The sequence below is a fragment of the Amblyraja radiata genome, chromosome 16 (assembly GCF_010909765.2).
Source record: "Amblyraja radiata isolate CabotCenter1 chromosome 16, sAmbRad1.1.pri, whole genome shotgun sequence".
Classification (NCBI taxonomy): domain Eukaryota; kingdom Metazoa; phylum Chordata; class Chondrichthyes; order Rajiformes; family Rajidae; genus Amblyraja; species Amblyraja radiata.
In genome coordinates this window covers 28,492,679-28,516,211 of record NC_045971.1, presented here as the reverse complement: position 1 = coordinate 28,516,211, position 23,533 = coordinate 28,492,679, and the positions used below count along the sequence as shown (strand labels likewise).

Sequence of the window (23,533 nt, the reverse complement as noted above, 5' to 3'; positions counted from 1 at the left end):
CAGACGGATGCATTAACTGTTCCTACAACACTATCCATCAACATAATTTCAGAAGTGCAGAGCCATGGCGTCTGATAGACTGTGGAGATGCATTTTACACAGCCTTGTCTAAAACCAGACTCAAATTCAAACAAATGACAGCGCAAAACTTTAAAGTGAAATGTTTTATGATGTGCACTTGCTTTTACAAATGAGAAATGCAATATTGTTAAGATGTTGTCAGAATCATAACATTTCCTTTAATGTCACATATTGTCACCTGCAGGAAGAAGGTGCAAGTGTTTAAGCAGACTCTAATAACTCACATACAGTGTAATATGCTCCAGGAATATGGATTTGCGTATCCGATCAGAAAATATTATTTTCTAATATTTATGTTCTTAAGTGATAGGAGCAGAATTAGGCCATTCAGCCCATCAAGTCTCCTCTGCCATTCAATCATGGTTGATATATCTCTCCCTCACAACCTCATTCTCCTGCCTTCTCTCCAGTACTAATCAAGAATCTATCTATCTCTGCCTTAAAAATATCCATTGACTTGGCCTCCACTGCCTTCTGTGTCAAAGATTTCCATTTAGCATGGATGTCTGTAGTTTTCCAGATACCTTGGTAACTTTTACCTTGCCGAAATAAAACAAAAAACAAAAGTTGCTCTCCTCACTATCTTGAGATGCACCCAAACACTTTACAACCACTAAGGGCTTTTGAAGTGTAGACAGGTTTTTGATGGTGCATCTTTCAATTGAACCACAAAACCTCAATTTCATTGGTTGTGCAGCTTGTAGAGCAGCTGCTTCTCAGTGCCAGAGATCTAAGTTTGATACTGACCTCAGATACTGTCTGTGTGGAGTTTGTTCGTTCTCCCTGTGATTGCGTGAGTTTCCTCCCACATTCCAAAGATGTGTGGGTTTTTATGTTAATTGGCCTATGCAAATTGCTCCTAATGTGTAGGGAGTGGATATGAACGTGGGATAACGTAGAACCAGTGTGAATGGGTGATCGATGGTTAGCGTGGGCTGAAGGGCCTGTTTCCATGCTGTATTTCTAAAGCAAAGTAATTATCGTTCATTCATTCCTGTGTTATTTGGAAACCTATCCTTACGTTTCCAGAAGTGACTGAAAGACTGATTGCAGATACCTCAGGTCTTCAGGTTCATGCTCATGTTCCACTTGGTGCAGGGTTGGGAACATGAGTAGAATCATTCTTCCTGCTAGGTTTGTGGTCCAAAAATGCAAAACGGGAAATTGACCAAATTGAATAATTGTTGTGCAAAAAAATAAAGTGCAGAAGGAATTCAGCAGGTCAGGCAATATCTGTAGAGGGAATTGATGCTGCATGTCATGCTGAGTTTCTCAGGCACTTTGTTTTTTTGCTCAAAATATCAGCATCTACAATGTCTTGTGTCTTAAACAAACATTACACCTTAGATAGATATAAAAAGCTGGAGTAACTCAGAGGGTCAGATCACATCTTCAGAATCTGAAGAAGGGTCTCAACCCGAAACATCACCTACTCTTTTTCTCCAGAGATGCTGTCTGACCCGCTGAGTTACTCCAGCTTTTTATGTTTATCTTCAGTTTCAACCAACATCTGCAGTTCCTTCCTAAACATTGCAACTTGTGTAGAATGGAAAAGCTACACTTGTGTATCTTGGATTACCTGCAAAGCATTTAGGGCAAAGGCCAATCGAATTGCTATTTTTAAGGATATCTTTCAGACAATTTGGTGGCCACGTTATTTACGACTTTGAGAGTCCTAGAATATTCATGTGAGGGCCAATGCTTCTTGATGAGTGTGTGTGCGATGAAGGGTGAGATGTAGAGAGGGTAATGGAGTTTCTCTTCTGCGTAAATTACTTCTGGACTAGCCCTCCATCCTTTATGGACTCCACCCTTCCTGAGGTCATCCCTTGCCAGCCCTGCTTTGTTCTGGCCCTTTGCCGCTTCCAGTTTCTCCAACCTACACCACCTCTATCTTTCAGTCTGAAGAAGGGTTCCGACCCAAAACGCCACTCATTCCGTTTCTCTAGAGATGCTGTCTTTACAATATGATAGAACTTTATTTATCCCAGGGGGGAAATTGGTCTGCCAACATTCATAAATACCTAAAATACATGAAACATGAAATAAAAGTGACGCGTGGAAAGTCCAGAATTGGGGATGTACAAATATTGGAGAGGGTGGTGGGGGGAGTCTGTGTACCCCATGACAGAAGGGGGAGGAGTTGTATAGTTTGATAGCCACAGGGGAAAAGGATCTCCTGTGGCATTTTGAGTTGCATCTTGGTGGAACCAGACTGTTGCTGAAGGTGCTTCTCAGGTTGACCAGTGTGTCATGGAGGGAGTGAGCTGTATAAGCGAGTTCGGCATTCAGACTGCGCATGCCCACGTCATAGGTCACACGCGATAAACATTCTCGGCAGCTGTGCTGCTGCATGTATACAGACCAGCGTTTCATCCGTAGTCAGGATCGAACCTGAGTCTCTGGCGCAGCAAACAATGTTGAATTGCTGCTGGACCATCCCCGTCCCCTCCCGATTGTCCTATCCTTGCCCGGGGGCGGCCGGAGATGTCCTGGGTGATGGGACACCGGCCGGGAGCAGTGGCGGCTCAGGCTTATAGCCAGCGCGGAGAAGAAGTGCTAACTCCACTGTTCCGGGCCGGTGTCCCCTCAGTCCAGGGCTGTCGGTTAACCCAGCGGTACAGGCAGAGTTGAGCTGGAATTAGCGCTTCTTCTCTGCGCTGACTGTAACCCGGGCTGCCACTGCTCCGTGCCATTGTTCCATCAGTCCAGGGTCACTCCGGACATCTCCGGCCGCCCCATACAGGTATGGGACACTCGGGAGGGGACGGGGACAGTCCAATAGCAATTCACTAGCGCTTGCAGCGCCAGAGACCCGGGTTCGATCCTGACTACGGATGAAACGCAGGTCTGTACACACGCTGCAGCACAGCAGCCGAGAATGTTTATCACGAGTGAACTTTGACAAATCCCATGATTCCTTGTGTTTTTTGGAATACCGAACTCGCTTATTGTCCAAATGATTATTTTCGTACCAGAACTGCATTAGAAGGACACTTGGACAAGTACATGGATAGGACAGGTTTCAAGAGTGTGACACTACCCGCTCCCTCGGATGCCGTTCTGATCTCCAACACCAGCAATCATGCCAGGAGAGGCCAAACCTCAACACCATTGGTAAAAATAGCTGTGTCCACTTAGCTAATATTAGTTTGGTCCACCTGAACCATGTCAGCCTACTCCTTATGAACCCAGCCAGCCAAAGGGAAGAAGGGAGAGTGTTAGCGAAAAGACAGGAGAGAAAGAGGAAGAAAGAGAAAGAAGGAATGAAGGAGAGAGCGAGAGAGAGAGAGAGAGGGGGAGAGAGAGAGAGAGAGATTTCTGAAATACTGAGAAATACTGAAATACCCAAGACCACTGGGGCCACCATTTTGTGGTCAGGATTGAGCTGCTGAGCCAAGCCATAGATAGCCAGCCAAGACTGAGTGGCTGGGTCAAGCCTGAGACCTCCAGTGCCTCTTCTCTCCCCATAGACAGACAAGGACTGAGCTCACACACAGAAGCAAAGACTAAGCTGCCAGAACAAGCCTGAGACCGCCAGCACCTCCTATTGAGGCAAGGATGAACTTCAGGAACAAGCCAGAAATCATTGTGCCTCCTCCTTCCAGACCAGAATTGAGCTGCCGGGACAAGCCCAAGATCGCCAGTGCCTGCTCACATGTGCACTGACCAAGAGGGGCAGCACCCCCACGCAGACCTGGACCTTCTTGTCACTATATTGTAAACCATAGTATGTGAGTTCACCCTACTGTAAGTGCCAGTGTAGTCATTGTCGGCACAACATCATTCTCAATGCCACAAGGGACATGTGCCAAACGCAAGCCAATGGCACTAGCGTGGATGGGGCATTTTGATCGGCTTGGACAAGTTGGGCCAAGGGACCCGTATCCCTTCTGTATGACTCTATGACTAACTTGTTAAATTCAGTGCAAATGTTTGATCACAGATCTTTAATGAGAAAGCACTGGTGGCTCTCTTTCTCTTTCCACCAGGAAGGGGAACTATCATAATGAAATTGCTGACTGCTGAAAAAAAAACCCAGTGCTGTTGTGATACTGGAGAGGAAATGCCAAGAATTCATATTTAGGATGGAGTATTACTGGTATCCTTTCACTCACAGAATGCTATTTATATCAGATCCCACACCATGCTTGCAATTTTCCCATTAAGCTCCATAAGCAGAAAATAGAAATGTTTTAGTCAAATGCAGTAATTTAATCTTCACTCACTGTTGATGTTCATCACTCAGATTTTGCTTTCACAGTTTATAGAACCATTGGCCTTGTCCGATCGGATTACCGAACAATAATTCAGTTCCGCCATCTCTTGCCCTCTGTATATTTTGGTGCAGAGTTAAGCTGTTAAATGATCAGGGCTGGATTATGGCGGCTTCTGGTTGATGTTTTGCAGTCATCGCTATCATTACGCCCCTTGTTCTTACAACAGCGCGAGTGGTGCTGGCGGTAATGGAACAAAAGCAATTACTGTAACCAAAGGGAATGATCTATTGCAAAACTGTTCTCTCAGCAAAGGTTTATATCTTGTTCCTCTGTTTAAAAATGACAATTTTCTCAAATATAGCATCTTGTCCTCATTTGTATGATATCTCTTTCAAACAGTGAAGACTATCTCCATCACTATTTATGACCAAACAAAGTTTACGTAAGATTGAGAAATAAAGATGAACAATGGTGTTCAGACCATTTAGCATCTCTGAAAAGAAATAAGCAATGATTCTGGTCATTTTTTACATTATCTCATCAGCAGTAGATGCGCAGTTGTGCCCTGTGCCACCCTAAGTGACATTTTCGGTGACATAATGCTAAAGAAATTATTATGCAAATAAATGTTCAGACATTAGATTATTTTATTCTTATATTACTTATTCTTATATTACATAAGTAATATGTAAGATATTAGCTTTCAATACCTAAGCAAAATGCAATACCTCACACATACTTGAGGTGAAATTAATTTGTCAATTATAATCTTATCCTGCAAAGTTATTAATTCGTGATCAAGTTAAACATCCAGGTTCCTCTCTTTTTTGATGTGAGGTGATAACTATCCTAGTTAAATGGATCTTGCTGAGATCGCGAATTGAATCAACCAGTGGAATTTAATTTCTATTTGGTTGCTTAATAGCAAAGCTCTTGAGCTTGTCATCAAGCTCCACTTAATTGTGGCGTTCACATGATCACTATGAAGTGTTTCAGTTTGGCATTTGGCAATTGTGATGTCTGATTGGTATGATGAGATTCCACACTGACATCTAATGCACAGCAATTGGAATAATCCAACACTTCAACTTCAGTTGACTGAACAAATTATGCCTTGACGACTGCATTAACAATAATCTAAGTAGAATTCCAGCATATTTCTGGTTTATTTATCATTCAACTATATATTTTGAACCCTAAAGTGTTTGTAATATTTGACCCTGCCATCATCAATCTGTTCTTGATACCAAAAATAAAAACTCTTTGCCTAGAAAAGGAATAGCAGATGCTGGTTTACACCGATGATAAACACAAAATGCTGGAGGAACTCTTTAATCCTTGCTCTGTTGTTTGCTACTTTAATATAACTGACATGGAAAAAAAAGCCATCAACGTCAAACAAGTAGAAACTATGTGATTCAAAGAAGAGGAAGTACTGACACTTTTGAAAAATATAAGTGGCTAAGTCTCCAGGTCCTGACAGGATATTCCCTAGGACATTGAGGGAAGTATGTGTAGAAATAGCAGGGGCTATGACAGAAATATTTCAAATGTCATTAGAAACGGGAATAATGCCGGAGGATTGGCGTACTGCGCATGTTGTTCCATTGTTTAAAAAGGGTTCTAAGAGTAAACCTAGCAATTATAGACGTGTTAGTTTGACGTCAGTGGTGGGCAAATTAATGGAATGGATACTTAGAGATAATATATATAAGCATCTTGATAAGCAGGGTCTGATTAGGAACAGTCAACATGGATTTGTGTCTGGAAGGTCATGTTTGACTAATCTTCTTGAATTTTTTGAGGAGGTTACTAAGGAAATTGATGAGGGTAAAGCAGTGGATGTTGTCTATATGGACTTCAGTAAGGCCTTTGACAAGGTTCCTCATGGAAGGTTGGTTAAGAAGGTTCAATTCTTGGGTATTAATGGTGGAGTAGCAAGATGGATTCAACAGTGGCTGAATGAGAGATGCCAGAGAGTTATGGTGGATGACTGTTTGTCAGGTTGGAGGCCGGTGACTAGTGGGGTGCCTCAGGGATCTGTGTTGGGTCCACTGTTGTTTAGAAACATAGAAAATAGGTGCAGGAGTAGGCCATTCGGCCCTTCGAGCCTGCACCGCCATTCAATATGATCATGGCTGATCATCCAACTCAGTATCCCATCCCTGCCTAATCTCCATACCTCCTGATCCCTTTAGCCACAAGGGCCACATCTTGTCATGTACATCAATGATCTGGATGATGGTGTGGTAAATTGGATTAGTAAGTATGCAGATGATACTAAGATAGGTGGTGTTGTGGATAATGAAGTAGATTTTCAAAGTCTACAGAGCAATTTAGGCCATTTGGAAGAGTGGACTGAAAGATGGCAGATGGAGTTTAATGCTGATAAGTGTGAGGTGCTACATCTTGGCAGGACAAATCAAAATAGGACGTACATGGTAAATGGCAGCGAATTGAGGAATGTGGTTGAACAGAGGGATCTAGGAATAACTGTGCATAGTTCCCTGAAGGTGGAATCTCATGTAGATAGGGTGGTAAAGAAAGCTTTTGGTTTGCTGACCTTTATAAATCAGAGCATTGAGTATAGAAGTTGGGATGTAATGTTAAAATTGTACAAGGTATTGGTGAGGCCAATTCTGGAGTATGGTGTACAATTTTGGTCGCCTAATTATAGGAAGGATGTCAACAAAATAGAGAGAGTACAGAGGAGATTTACTAGAATGTTGCCTGGGTTTCAGCAACTAAGTTACAGAGAAAGGTTGAACAAGTTAGGTCTTTATTCTTTGGAGCGCAGAAGGTTAAGGGGGGACTTGATAGAAGTCTTTAAAATGATGAGAGGGATAGACAGAGTCGACGTGGATAAGCTTTTCCCATTGAGAGTAGGGAAGATTCAAACAAGAGGACATGACTTGAGAATTAAGGAACAGAAGTTTAGGGGTAACATGAGGGGGAACCTCTTTACTCAGAGAGTGGTAGCTGTGTGGAATGAGCTTCCAGTGGAAGTGGTGGAGGCAGGTTCGATTTTATCATTTAAAAATAAATTGGATAGGTATATGGACGAGAAAGGAATGGAGGGTTATGGTCTGAGTGCAGGTAGATGGGACTAGGGGAAAATAAATATTCGGCACGGACTTGAAGGGCCGAGATGGCCTGTTTTCCGTGCTGTAATTGTTATATGGTTATATGTTATATGGTTATTAACTGGGCTTGTAGTCGCTGGAATTTAGAAGGATGAGAGGGAATCTTATAGAAAGGAATAAAATTCTCAGAGGATTGGACAGGGTAGATACGGGAAAAATGTCCGGAACCAGGAGTCACAGTTTAAGAATAAATGGTAGGCCATTAAGGACTGAGATGAAGAAAAACTTTTTCACCCAGAGAGTTGTGAATCTGTGGAATTCTCTGCCACAGAAGACCGTGGAGGCCAATTCACTGGATGTGTTCGAGAGAGTTAGATTTAGCTCTTAGGGATAAAGGAATCAAGGGATATGGGGAAAATGCCGAAACGGGGTACTGATTTTGGATGATCAGCCATGATCATATTGAATGGCGGTGCTGGCTCGAAGGGCGGAATGGCCTATTCCTGCACCTATTTGCATTGTTTCTATGTTTCTAAGCACTAGCTGTGGATCTAGTAAGAATGCTCTCATAAAGCTCTGAAGATATGAGATATAAATAATATCATCCTCAAGAGATTGGGATTGAGATTAAGGTTTCATGGTTAGCATTTGTTCAATGGCACGAGTCAGACATCGTGATTGGAAGGTTATGGGTTCTTATCCTACTCTAGAATTATGAGCTGATATTTTGGTACGCTACTGAGAGAGGTTCTGGAGGTGCTATTTAGTTTAGTTTAGTTTAGATTAGTTTAGTTTCAAGATACATCACGGAAACAGGCCCTTAAGTCACAAGGTCATAAGTGATAGGAGCAGAATTAGGCCATTCAGCACATCAGGTCTACTCTGCAATTCTGTCATGGCTGATCCACCTCGCCCTCCTAACCCCATTCTTCTGGCTTCTCCCCATAACCTCTGATACCCGTGCTAATCAAGAATCTATCTATCTCTGCCTGAAAAATATCCATTGACTTTGCTTCCACAGCCTTCTGTGGCAAAGAATTCCACAGATTCACCCTCTGACTAAAGGTGGCCCTTCAGCCCACCGATTCTTCATGACCAATAATCACCCATACATAAGTTCTTTCCTACATTTTAGGGACAATTTACAGAATCCAATTAACCTGCACGTCTTTGGAGTGTGGGAGGAAAGTGGAGTACCCGGAGAAAACCCACGTGGTCACCAGGAGAATGTACAAACTTAGTACAGACAGCATTCATAGTCAGGGTGTCTGGTGCTGTAAGACAGCAACTCTGTGCCACTGTGCCACAATTAGAGTGGTATTGAACTCAGAGCCATGCCTCTTTTCTTGGGTCTTCATCAAAGATCCCAAGTTTGCAAAAGAACAAGGCAGTTTCTTCCGGTTTCCCATTTGAGACCTTGGGAAAGAAAGGTTTGAAACAAGGGATGAATCCCAATTTCAAAACAGAGAGGGGGAAGAGAGACAAAAGGCCAATTAAAATGCCGTATTTGTACTGAGAAGGGAAATAACAATTGCAATAATGACATAATAGTCGGGAGCAGGCAATGATAATGAGAGAGAGAAAGCAATTGAAGTGGTGAAAAATGATTAATTCAGCAACATTTTCACTCGCATCTTGTCCTGGAGTGCTGAGACTAACGAGAATAACAAGTAAACAGCAGTTTCTATGTCTTATGTGATATTAGGTTTGATACAGAGCCAATAGTTGTTGAGTAAGTTGGAATAAATATTTGTGCAAACCTTTAAAAAATCAAACAACAGTGTAATGTTAAGAAGTTCACCATTCTAAATCGTATTTCCATAATATTTCATTGTGCATTATTCTGTTGCAAACTTTTCTGTCCTTTGCATGAAAGGAGGAATTGTTGGCATTCAACCAACCATCTGTTGTGTTGTGTCTGTTTAAAAGTGCTGTTTTTGGTTTTTTTTTTTCCTATTATGTAAATACTGATTCTGTTCTGTAGTTTTTTGCACAATCCGCAGGCATTGCTACTTTCATTTCACTGCACATCTTGTATGTGTATGTCACAAATAAAGTTGACTTGACTTGACGACTATTCCTTTTCTCCCGAGATGCTGCCTGACCCGTTGAGCTACTCCAGCTTTTTGAGTCTATCTTCGGAGTAAACCAGCACCTGCAGTTCCTTCAAACATAGAAACATAGAAAATAGGTGCAGGAGTAGGCCATTCGGCCCTTCAAGCCTGCACCGCCATTCGATATGATCATGGCTGATCATCCAACTCCATATCCCATCCCTGCCTTCTCTCCATACCCCCTGATCCCTTTAGCCACAAGGGCCACATCTAACTCCCTCTTAAATATAGCCAATGAACTGGCCTCAACTACCTTCTGTGGCAGAGAATTCCACAGATTCACCACTCTCTGTGTAAAAAAAGATTTTTTCATCTCGGTCCTAAAAGACTTCCCTCTTATCCTTAAACTGTGACCCCCTAGTTCTGGAACAACACTGCACTTTTCCAGCCATGGCAATATTTTCACTGGAATAGGGGATGTGAATTGTGATATCATTCTTCTGCCTGTTCCAGTGGGATGGATTTGAATCTCACTCCAGATAGACCTGGCAACTGGAGACCAGAGCTCTGGCCAATGGAATACTCACATCCTATGGACTAGGTGCTTGCATTCATCGTCTTAAAATGGGAGTTCAACAAACACAGGGTTGACAAGATTAGTGCCTATTCACCAAGCGTAATGTTACTTAGAGTCATAGATGCAGCATGGAACAGGCCCATCGCACCAGGGCCCTATTATCGAGGATGCATATCAGCTTGGCCATTCCATTTTCTCTCCTCTACCTTCTGGGTGAGGATACAAGAGTTTGAAAGCTCTAACATCTAGGCTTAAGAACAGTTTCTGCCCCTTTGCGATCTGACTCTTAAACTAATCACCTTTCACATTCCATCCCCAGAGATGCTGCCACATACTCTTAAGTTTAACACTACTTTGTTGACTATTCCATTATTATACATCAATATTCTTTTGCACTACTCACTTTTTGTACTTCAATCTTGCACCATTCTCCTCTTCTGCACATTTTATGTATTCATGGTATTTATCACCATTGTTTACTCCAGAAGCAACATGTGAACACAGAATTAAATTTCACCCTGGTGTACATGACAATAAATCACCCTGTCAACTCTAGTTTGGAATGGCAATGAAACTCTGGTATTCGCAGGGGCCACGGAGCATTTTTGAAAGTGGGGGGGTTGAGCGATCACTGATCACCGGCCTCGGGGGTACCCGGCGAGGGAGCGAAGCGACCGAGTGGGGAGATGGTATAGGAAGAGTTCCCACAGTAGGGACTTTTTGAAATTTGATGTATTAAAATCATGTTTTAGTGCATTGTAGAAGTATGATTTCAATGTTTTTTCTTTGAACTATTTTTAAGAATGTAGAGCCTACATGAGAGATAGGAGCAGGTGATTATTCTTTTTTTATTGGTCGACCTCCAAAAACTGGGTGATAATTTATACCGAAAATGGAAACAAAATGCTTGAGTATCTCAGTGGATCAGGCAGCATCTCTGAAGAAGGGTTCCTGACCCGAAACGACCCATTCATTTTCTCCAGAGATGCTGCTTTACTGAGTTACTCCAGCATTTTGTGTCTATCTACCCTATTGCCTTGCCCTTCATCACAGACGTTTACAAGGTTACCCCTTCAGTGCTAGGCCAAGCTCTCTTTGTGAAGGGTCTCCTGAAGCGCTGTCTCTCCACTCTCTGCCGTTGCCTCTGGTGTGATCACCCGAAGTCCATGTTGTATGTCTCTTGGAACAACTTCTCCTTGTTTGTTCCACACAGGATTGTGAACATGCTCTCACTCTCCTACTCCCCTCCCCTGCAACGTAAAAAGCCAGAGAGTCTACGCATGACTAAGACCTTTCATTGCTCACCCATTCTGGCTTCCCTATGAACTCTTGACATCCATCCTGGTGTGAGACCAGAGCTGACCCCAGAATCTATCCGGGGTTAGCCAGTGTTCGACATGTCAGCTCTCTGTGTTTATTGTCCATGATTCCTCTATAAATAGGAGAAGGAAGGTTGGGTTGTTCAGCAGCGTTCTCCATTAGTCCGATCCCTTGACCTCGTGCCCTCAGACCCCGGGCCCCTCCTCCCATCGCTCGCTTCCACACGGCTCCGTGTGTGAGTGTGGGAAGCCTCCACTCTCTCTCCACTCCCCCACACCCCCTTCACATTCACCGGCCCGCCAGCCCGCCCCTACCGTGGTGAGTTGCTGACCAACTCAGCAGGTCAGACTGAAGAAGGATCATAGAAACATAGAAAATAGGTGCAGGTGTAGGTCATTCGGCCCTTCGAGCCAGCACCCCCCCCCCCCCCCCCCTTTGCAAAGAGCAGTTTAATGGTATGAACTTTTCTCTCATATTTCCAAGATTCCTTTACAAACCAGGGGAAATGTGAGAGAAACCAGGTAACCAGGGGAACCATGAGAGGAATAGATCGAGTCTCTTGCCCATAGGCAATGAATTGAGGACCAGACGACACAGGTTTAAGGTGAAGGGGAAAGGATTTAATAGGAATTTGAGGGGTAACTTTTTCACACAAGGAGTGGTGGCTGTATGGCTGTATAAGCTGCCAGAAGAGGTAGTTGGGGCTGGGACTGTCCCAATGTTTAAGAAACAGTTAGACAGCTACATGGATAGGACGGGTCTGGAGGGATATGGACAAAACGCGAGCAGGTGGAACTCGTGTAGCTGGGACATGTTGGCTGGTGTGGGCAAGTTGGGCTGAAGGGCTTGTTTCCACACTGTATCACTCTGTGACTCTAAAGGCTAAGGATCTGGGGTTAGAATTTATGGAACAATACTGCCTGGAAATTCCACAGCATAGTGAAACATTGCTTAGCACTGAATTGTTTGAACATTAGTGTTTTTTAATGGAGTGGATTGTAATAAAGATAATGTCTGGGACAAAACACTCTTGTATGGTGTAGAGTACTCAGGCAATCATGTAATTCAACAATCAAAACCCATCAAGAGTACTTGATTGTCGTATGCACCAAAACAGGCACAATAAACACCAAAGCAACAAATAAATATACAATAATCAATAATGCAATATATTATTAGTAATACTAAGTAACCAGACCATGATAATGCAAAGTGAAGTATGTAGTGCAACCTATACAAAGACCATGGTAGTTTGTTGCTGATGTTTAGTTTATTGTCACATGTACCGAGGTACAGTGAAAAGCTTTTTGTTGCATGCTATCCAGTCAGTGGAAGGACTATACCTAATTACAATAAAAGGGGAGGCCATTTAAGACTGAGGTGAGAAAAAACCTTTTCACCCAGAGAGTTGTGAATTTGTGGAATTCCCTGCCATACAGGGCAGTGGAAGCCAAATCACTGGATGGATTTAAGAGAGAGTTAAGATAGAGCTCTAGGGGCTAGTGGAATCAAGGGATATAGGGAGAAGGCAGGCACGGATTATTGATTGGGGATGATCAGCCATGATCACAATGAATGGCTCGAGGGCCGAATGGCCTCCTTCTACACCTATTTTCTATGTTTCTATGTTTCTATGATTACAATCAAGTCGCCCACAGTGTACAGATACAATATAAAGGGAATAACATATAGAGCAAGATAAAGTCCAGTAAAGTCCGATTAAAGATAGTCCAAGTGTCCCCAATGAGGTAGATGGTAGGTCATGACTGCTCTCTAGTTGTTGGTAGGATGGTTGTTGCCTGATAACAGCTGGGAAGAAACTGTCCCTGAATCTGGAGGTGTGCGTTTTCACACTTCTGTACCTCTTGCCCGATGGGAGAGGGGAGAAGAGGAAGTGACCGGGGTGAGACTCATCCTTGATTATGCTGCTGGCCTTGCTGAGGCAGCGTGAAATGTAGATGGAGTCAATGGAACAGAGGTTGATTTGTGTGATGGTCTGGGCTGCGTCCACAATTCTATTCAATTTCGCAGTCTTGGATGGAGCTGGGCCCAAACCGTGCTGGGCCCAAACTTACTCTCAGCTGCCTTGCCCTACAGGAGCATGCATGGGTGAAACTTTCACCATCACACTTTTAAAAGCTTTCCACTTTGCAGATGTCCATTTGCCTGTAAGCAACGTACTCCAAACCATTTTAGCAACTTCCGGTCTAACACCATCAAAGTTGGCCTTACCCCCAATTCTAAACATTAACTCGTGCACCTGGCCTGTCCTTAATCATGATATTTTAAAGCCAATGGAGATGTGGTCACTGGTCCCAAAAGGCCCACCCACCATTACTTCAGGCACCTGCCCTTCAGTCACAGCGCGAAAACAGGCTCTTGGGTCCACCAATGATCACCCCGTACACTAACATTATCCTACACACTAAGGACAATTTTACAGAAGGCAATTAACCTACAAACCTGCACGTCTTTCGAGTGTGGGAGGAAACCGGAGCGCCCGGAGAAAAACCACATGGTCACGTACAAACAGCACCTGTAGTCCGGATTGGGCCCGGGTCTCTGACGCTGTAAGACAGCAACTCTACTGCTGCGCCATTGTGCCGCCCTGCTCCACATGTGTCCTGCTTTCTCAACTCCATCCATACAGCCTCAATGGATGAACCATCAGTGATGTCATCCAGGGCTACTACCTTAATCAGTGAAGCATAGAAACATAGAAACATAGAAAATAGGTGCAGGAGTAGGCCATTCGGCCCTTCGAGCCTGCACCGCCATTCGATATGATCATGGCTGATCATCCAACTCAGTATCCCATACCTGCCTTCTCTCCATACCCCCTGATCCTTTTAGCCACAAGGGCCACATCTAACTCCCTCTTAAATATAGCCAATGAACTGGCCTCAACTACCTTCTGTGGCAGAGAATTCCACAGATTCACCACTCTCTGTGTAAAAAATGATTTTCTCATCTCGGTCCTAAAAGACTTCCCTCTTATACTTAAACTGTGACCCCTAGTTCTGGACTTCCCCACCATCGGGAATAATCTTCCTGCATCTAGCCTGTCCAACCCTATAAGAATTTTGTAAGTTTCTATAAGATCCCCCCTCAATCTTCTAAATTCTAGCGTGTACAAGCCGAGTCTATCCAGTCTTTCTTCATATGAAAGTCCTGCCATCCCAGGAATCAGTCTGGTGAACCTTCTCTGTACTCCCTCTATGGCAAGAATGTCTTTCCTCAGATTAGGAGACCAAAACTGTACGCAATACTCCAGGTGTGGTCTCACCAAGACCCTGTACAACTGCAGTAGAACCTCCCTGCACTTATACTCAAATCCTTTTGCTATGAAAGCTAACATACCATTTGCTTTCTTCACTGCCTGCTGCACCTGCATTCCTACTTTCAATGACTGGTGTACTATGACACCCAGGTCTCGTTGCATCTCCCCTTTTCCTAATCGGCCACCATTCAGATAATAGTCTACTTTCCAGAAGCAACTCCCTCTCCTCTTTCACCCTCACCTCTATCTCACCTGTAGCACCTGTACGCTGGGTAATTAAACTACCAGTCCTGTCTCTTCACCAGGACTCCGGAATGGTTATAATATCCAATCTGCACGTTACCTATTCACTCCCTGAGTTCATCTGCCGAGCCTCTCGCAATGAAATAAATGCAATTCAATCCAAGAGTCCTTCCTCGCTCCCTGCGGTGCTTCTGCTTACCCTGTCTACTGAACTTGCTTTCACACCTTCCGTTCCGACTTCCAGCCTCTCACCTGCCTCACATTGGATCCTGTTCCCCGACCAATCTAGTTAAACTAAGCAGCAAATGAGTGGCAAATTACTTCTTTACAGAAATGCTGCCAAAATAATGAGGAAGGGTTAATGCTAAACTCATTGTGTTGTTTATGGTCTTATAACTGGCCATATCAATTCTGTCCATTAATCTTACTGTACCATAGTCATGGGGATAGTGTAGAAGTTTACTACATTCTATTACATTTTCTGCAGCTACCTTCCTTCCTTCCTTTTGTACAGTTCTGTCACCTTCATGTCTGTCTGGAAACGTGAGGAAAATGTGCACCTTAAATTCAAAACATTCTTCACGGTCCTTTGAAGATTTTAATAAAATAAAAACAAGTTCAAGTGCAAGTAACAATACCCATGGCATTACAACACCCATGGAGAAATTTAGAATTAATGCCTTGGGTTAGTGTCGGGTTTAAAGATCTATAATTAGCTCAGAACTGCCCACGCAAATAACTTTCACCATCAAACTTAAACATTCCTTTTGATTTTTACATTGCAGATCTAGTACACTGCTATGTCTTGCTGTTTTAAGGACCCCAGGTTTATGTTTTATCTTCTAATGAAAAAGGCACAGACCCATTTTGTTACAGGAGTCTTAGTTTAATACCAGATGTTCTTCGTCTACTGAAAATATCTGCTATTCTCCTGAATAGTCTGACAAACATCAACGTCCGAAACCTGCAAAAGAAGTTCGGCAACATAAAATATCCGAAGGGGAATGTTTATGTCAAGGTGATTTCAGTTTTCCGGTGGTGTAGGGATGAGTTTTTTCATCTGAGGAAAGAGTATCCACTCAAAGAAGTTTTGGGGATAACCAACGATTTATACTTTGAGAAAACAGAAACACTTTGTCGGCTTTGATTGAAATATGGTACTCCAAAGGTTACACTGTTGCTAATACCGAACCTGTTTCTTGTCAGTACTGAAGAAAAACACAAAATGCTGGAGTAAGTGCTCAGCGGCACGGTGGCGCAGCGGTAGAGTTGCTGCCTTACAGCGCCAGAGACCCGGGTTCGATCCTGACCACGGGTGCTGTCTGTACAGAGTTTGTACGTTCTCCCCGTGACCTGCGATGAGTAAAACAAGTGATTACACAAATAAGTGATGTCTTTGAACAATTCAGTCATAAAATAAACACCCTAGCCTGCCAGCACAGCAAAGCATCTCACTGACATAAAGATTTCATACTAGTTCTAAATGGATTACTAACATTAGGATTAGTCATGGTATTCAATGTTAGTCTTTGTATATATGACACAGCAATTCTTGCAGTGTTTAAATACATTTTAAAAACGACAGTTTTTAAATACTGTGATTGTAGCACAATTCAGAAAACATTTTCTGGTGACAGAAACATCTGGTTTGGAACATGAGGTGGTAACAGGTCTGATATACACCACCACCGCTTCGGGAAATGAAATTATTAGATGGTTTTATGGCAAGATTTACATCAAGGTACACCAGGTGGGGCAAGGTGCATTTGATGCTGGGGGGGGGGGGGGGGGGGGGGGAATGTGTGGAAGGTTGCAATGGATGGCGTACATTGCTTTGTGCAACCAAATAGTGGATCCATTCATTAATGGTCTGCTTAATTATACACAGAGCGCAGAGGAAATCTCCCATTGTTAGAGTGGTGGAGCCTGAACTTTGATCAGGGACTGCTTGTCATGTTACCTGATGGTGGTGGGTTGGGGAGGGGAGGGATTGATACAGACATTGAGCACTGAGGATAGAAAGTGTCCTTTTCCTGGTTTATCTTGCTTCATTGTAGGTCAGTAGGTGAATCGAGGACCAGAGGCCATAGGTTTAAGGTGAAATGGAAAAAGATTTAATAGGAATCTGAGGGGTACTCTTTTCACATAAAGGGTGGTGGGTGTATGGAACGAGCTGCTAGGAGAGGTAGTTGAGGCTGGGACTATCCCAAAGTTGTAAGATACAATTAGATAGGTACATGGATAGGACAGATTTGGAGGGATATGAGCCAAATGAGGGCAGGTGAGACTAGTGTAGCTGGGACATGTTGGCTGGTGTGGGAAAGTTGGGCCAAAGGGCCTGTTTCCACTCTGTATCATTCTATGACTATGACACTTTTGTGCAAAAATTGGTGATTAAAAACAGAATGATGTGCTATTTTGGCAGAAGAGTCCAGGTAAACAGGTCTATCTGACCATTTTGCTGAACACTTGTGCTCGGCCTGGCAAGGCCTACTGGATCTCCCGGTTGTGAACCATTTTAACCCCCCCTTCCCATTCGTATACTGACCTTTCTGTCCTGAGCCTCCCCTACTGCCAGTGAGGCCACATGAAAACTGGGTGAACTGGCTAGATGACTGCTTAGTTTAGTTTAAAGATACAGCACGGATACAGGCCCTGTGGGCAACCGAATCTGCACTGACCAGAGATCCCTGTACATTAACACTATCCTAACTCACTAGGGATAATTTTACAATTATTTTTTGGGCCAAGTAACCTGTAAACCTGTATGTCTTTGGAGTGTGGGAGGAAACCAAAGGTCTCGGGGAAATCCCACACGGTCACAGGTAGAACGTATAAAACTCCATACAAACAGCACCCATAGTTGGGGTCTGTTAATGCCCATGCTTGCGATGCTAGTTGAAGGTGGTTGCCGGAGGTTGCAGTTGGTTGCCGGAGGTTGCAGATAGTGGAAGGTAAGACCTTCCACTACCTGCAACCTCCGGCAACCACCTTCAACTAGCATCGCAACTGGCTTCGACTTAAAAATTACCGATTTTTAAAACAGCAACCTACTTTTAGTCGCGGCCGGTTTTGAATTTTTTGAAATAATCACCAGAACATAGAAGAAGCAGAAACCACTTTCGACCATTAGGGAGACTGACAAGAACCTCCGGGAACCGCACGGAAACCTTGGGTGGGGCGCAAAGTCTCCAGTGGTTTCCGTTAAGGTTTCCTAGTGGGACAGGGGCATAAGCTGCTACTCTACCGATGCGCGACTGTGCCGCCCCTGAAACTGTTGTTCCAGCGGAAGAGCATTTTGGAGAAAGTGATCACAATAAGTTTGAATATTGTTTTGAATTGGGATAAGTCTGGACATTGGGGGAGTAAGTCAGATTATTAAAACATTATTAAAGAATTATATAAAACTCCTGCATTATTAGGCAAGAGTTAGAGAGAGTAAATTGGGAGCAGTTGTTAGGGGCGCGTCTGCATGTGACATATGGGAGTTGTTTGGAGGCCAGTTGATTAAAGTTCAGGTCCAGATTGTTTCAGTAAAGAGGAAGGATGAGGATGGCAAGGCAAGGCAAGGCAAGGAAACCTTGGATGACTAAACAGGTTGTAAATTTGGTTAAAAGGAAAAAGGAAGCATATTAAGGTTTAAGAAGAGGAAATCAGACACTGCCCTTGGGGAACATAAGGAAAGGAAGAAAGAACACTAGTGGGTGATTAGAAGGGACTTACAGGGCTATAAAAAGGGCTTTGGTGAGTTGGATTAAAGAAAAGCTCAAGGCTTTTTGAACTGCCTGAACAACAAGAGGGTATCCAGTAGTAGGTAGGACTGCACAAGATAAAAGAGATAATTTATGCGTGGTCAGAGGATGTAGGCCAGGTATTAAATGAGTACTTAGTATCTGTATTCACCAAGGAGAAGGACATGGAGGACAGTCCATGTCCATGGAGATCAGTGTGGGGGATACTAATACGCAAGAGCATTTTGAGATCAAGAAGGAAGAGGTGTTGGGGCTTTCAAAGAGCATTAAGGTGGATAAATCTCCAGGGCCTGGTGTGATCTATCCCAAGTCATTCAGAAAGCAAGGGGAGAGATTGCAGTGGCTTTCACAGAGATAGAAACATAGAAACATAGAAATTAGGTGCAGGAGTAGGCCATTCGGCCCTTCGAGCCTGCACCGCCATTCAATATGATCATGGCTGATCATCCAACTCAGTATCCCGTACCTGCCTTCTCTCCATACCCTCTGATCCCCTTAGCCACAAGGGCCACATCTAACTCCCTCTTAAATATAGCCAATGAACTGGCCTCGACTACCCTCTGTGGCAGGGAGTTCCAGAGATTCACCACTCTCTGTGTGAAAAAAGTTCTTCTCATCTCGGTTTTAAAGGATTTCCCCCTTATCCTTAAGCTGTGACCCCTTGTCCTGGACTTCCCCAACATCGGGAGCAATCTTCCTGCATCTAGCCTGTCCAACCCCTTAAGAATTTTGTAAGTTTCTATAAGATCCCCTCTCAATCTCCTAAACTCTAGCGAGTACAAACCGAGTCTATCCAGTCTTTCTTCATAAGACAGTCCTGACATCCCAGGAATCAGTCTGGTGAACCTTCTCTGCACTCCCTCTATGGCAATAATGTCCTTCCTCAGATTTGGTGTCCTTCCTCAGATGTTTGCATTTTCTACAAGATGCATTGCATTGTCTCCAAGGATGTACACATGTTTAGTTTAGTTTAGTTTAGTGATCCAGCAAAACAGGCATTTGGTCCACCATCACCGACCAGCGATCCCCGCACATTAACACTATCGTCTCCGCCTATGTCATAATAAATGAATGCAGTACATTGCATAACATGTGCCATAACCCCTGAAGGATGACTCACTGCCTCAGAGGATTCCCCACCACCCTCCTCTCACGTCCAGCTACATTCAGTAAATTGGAGCGAGATTTTCGGATCATGGTTCGATGAGTGTTGTGGACTCATATCTCCTGAACTGTAATAGCTCAATAGAGCCACTTGGCTCTAACAACTTGCAATCTAAGTGGAATCAAAACCCAAAGATCTTTTGGACTTTAGACTTTTTGACTTTAGATATACAGAGTGGAAACAGGCCCTTCAGCGCACCCAGTCCATGCCGACCAGCGGATGATCCCCCCATACACTAGCACAATCCTACACACTAGCACACTTTAGTATTTACAGTAGCCAATTAATCTACAAACCTGTACATCTTTGGAATGTGGGAGGAAACCGGAGCACCCGAAGAAAACCCACGAGGTCACAGGGAGAGCGTACAAAATCCGTACAGACAGCACGTTAGAAGCCAGTTCTTTGGTGCTGTAAGGCAGCAACTCTACCGCTGCGCCATTGTGCCGTTCTTTTTAAAAAGAAGTAAAATCATGAGTGGATAGTTCTTTATCAGGACCTTAATGCTCCATTCAAGCTACATACAGGTTTTCTGCTCTCCATGGCAACACACAAGGTGTTGTTACTGACTGGCTGCTACGGGTAGTGGACCTTTAAGAGCTGACACTCTGTGCAGCAAAATGCTGGAGGCTGCGATGAACAGTACAGGCCACACCTTAACGGATCCTTTGTGAGTGGAGTTCCCACCTATGGTATTGCACAGGTTGTGTCTTGGGACGCTTGATGTCATGCTAGTTATTAGTTTAGCTTATTGTCACGTGTACCGAAGTACAGTGAAAAGATTTTTGTTGCATGCTAACCAGTGAGCAGAAAGGCTATGATTACAATCAAGCTGTCCACAATGTACCGATACATGATAAAGGGAATAACATTTAGTTCAAGATAAAGTCCAGTAAAGTCTGATTAAAAATAGTCTGAGGGTCTTCAATGAGGTAGATAGTAGCTCACAACCACTCTCTAGTTGTTGGTAGGATGGTTCAGTTGCCTGATAACAGGTGGGAAGAAACTGTCCATGATACTGGAGGTATGCGTTGTCACACTTCTGTATAGCAATGAAGTTTCAGCCCAACAAATACAAGTTCAATCCAATTTCTAAATATTCACTATGAATAAAGCAATCTCTTGATTTTGGTCACAATTGTGCATATGAAAGGCCACCGTTCATGTTTGTGCATGCCTATTGCATTATGTTGGTTGGCTGTTCACCACAGATAATTATGAATTATGAAAAGGTGCTCTGATATCAAAAACGCTAACGCTTAACTCATTTCATAATTTTAGGATTGTCAGACATTATTCACGTGTATATTTTATACACTTTATATTTTATCACTTCCGATGGTTTCTAATATGATATTACACTTTTTACAATCTAAGTAAAAAGGGATCATTTGATACTTCCCTAATGTTTAATGTAGTGATTGCATTGTTTGATTAGCTCCAATTTTCATGTTCATAAGTGATAGGAATAGAATTAGGCCATTCGGCCCATCATGTCCACTCCACCATTCAATCATGGTTGATCTATCTCTCCCTCCTAACCCTGTTCTGCCTTATCCCCACAACCCCTGACACCCATACTAATCAAGAATCTATCTATCTCTTCCTTAAAATTTTCCATTGACTTGGCCTCCACAGCCTTCTGAGGTATTTGACTAGTATAAGAGTGATGAAGATTGCGAGCGTTGTGCAGCAAAGTTTAACACAGTTTGGTTTGACAGTTGTAAATGAAAACCTTTCTGGATCAACTTTCAAGGGGAGATAATTAGACAAATTGTGGTAACATAAAGAAAGTTGTTGTAATACTGGAGAATTAATGGGACTTCATTTTTCTTTCTTCAGCACTTCGTCGCCCAAGACCTTCTGTAGCTAGCACAGTGATACCTCCGAAAATCGTCACGACCACAGAGATAATGACTACCACGGCTGTCCCAAGCTCACCACAGTTTATTGGGCAGGGCAACACCGACAACATCATCCCTGTCTACTGTTCAATCTTGGCCGCAGTTGTGGTTGGACTTGTGGCGTACGTGGCTTTTAAACGGTAGGTTTGTCCCTCATTGTCTTTTTTAAACCATGTGGTGATGCTTGCCATGACATGATGCAAGTCATTAACTTGCAATGAATGTTGTAACGACTGACATATGTAACATGACAACATCCAAGACTTTGGACTCATGATAGACACAAAAAACTGGAGTAACTCAGCGGGTCAGGCAGCATCCCTGGAGAAAAGGAATAGATGACATTTTGGTTCGAGATGCTTATCAGACTGGACCCGGTCTCGACCTGAAACATCACCTATTCCTTTTCTCCAGAGATGCTGCCTGACCCACTGATTTACCTCAGATTTTTGTGTCTATCTTTGGTGTAAACCAGCATCTGCAGTTCCTTAACACACAAATACTTTAGACATGTTGTATTTTACCTTCTACAAATTTGTGAATTGGAAGCAACAGGAGACAATCTGGTTCTTAAAGCTCTGCTGACAATAAAATCATGGTTGATCTGATTGTAACCTCAAGATCACATTACCAAATGTTTGCTGAGGTCTTTCACCCCTTTCCTGATCAAAGAGGTGTTCAAACCCTCTGTTCTCACCACCCGTTAATGGAGAGCGTCTCAAAGTTATGTGATCTTCTCAGAGAAAAATTATTGCTTGACTTACACTGGAAATAGATGATTTTCACTATTTTAAAAAAAAATAGTGATATTTAGTTTTAGATTCTCTCACAAGAGAAAACTTTCTTCCCTGTCAAGACCCCTCATGCTTCCAAGATGGCACCCAACCAAGGTGACCATTTGCGTGCCAGCCACAGAAGCAGCTATACAATCACATATTACAATCGCTCCACACTCTTCAATCTCTACTCCTACAACAACATTTCTTACTTTAGTACGTTCTTCTTAAACTGCTCTCAGATCTGTCCATTCTCTGATCGGAGTTTACTGGCTTTACCTTGCACTAAACCTTATTCCCTTATCAAGAATCTACATCTAGAAAGAATTAGACTTGTCTTAATGGACAAACAAGAACTTTTTGTTAAAATATGGGCTCCATTCATTAATTATCTGAAGGGATAGACTGGCCCAGCACGAAAACCCAACTGAAACTTGAACTCAGGATTAGATGAAAAGTTATACTTTATAATCTACGAACATATCTCCAATGACGTATTATAAGTAATCCATTCCACCTTTTCTGTTTTTTTGATATTTGTAACCCTTTTTTCTCTCTTTCTCTCTTTTCCTATCTATATTAAAAAAAACACTAGAAGCAGAATTAATCGACAATTGAAAATGTTAATAATGTATGACTGATGTATATGAAAAGTTTTTTTTACTATAATATGTAACTATACTTTATAATATGTCTACTTCTAATAAAAATATTATTAAAAAAAAAAAAAAAAGAATCTATCTCTGCCTTAAAAATATCCATTGACTTGGCCTCCACAGCCTTCTGACTAGTATAAAAGCGATGAACATTGAGACCATACACTGTGAATGGCTCGATTGTATTGTCATTTTCTTTCCACTGACTGGTTAGTATGCAACAAAATCTTTTCACTGTACCTTGATACAAGTGACAATAAACTTAACTGAATGGAACGAGTAAGATCTCACATTTTTAAACTCTATCAAATATAAGCCCTGCCAGTTCAACACTTCTTCATAAGACAACCTGCTTAATGCAGGAGCCAGTCTAGTTTGCTTATGGACTATCTAAAGTTGTGGAATAGATGAATATGAATTTG

At 42.8% G+C, this 23,533-nt stretch overlaps 1 protein-coding gene across 1 annotated transcript in view; it reads left to right on the top strand.

Annotated features, from left to right (window-relative positions):
- The window catches only part of ngfr (nerve growth factor receptor), a 115,747-nt gene that overhangs the window by 79,274 nt on the left and 12,940 nt on the right, over positions 1–23,533 (top strand). Inside the window, exon 4 of the mRNA XM_033035373.1 lies at positions 21,618–21,819. Coding sequence (XP_032891264.1) covers positions 21,618–21,819 — 202 coding nt within the window. The remainder of the gene's footprint in view (positions 1–21,617; positions 21,820–23,533) is intronic.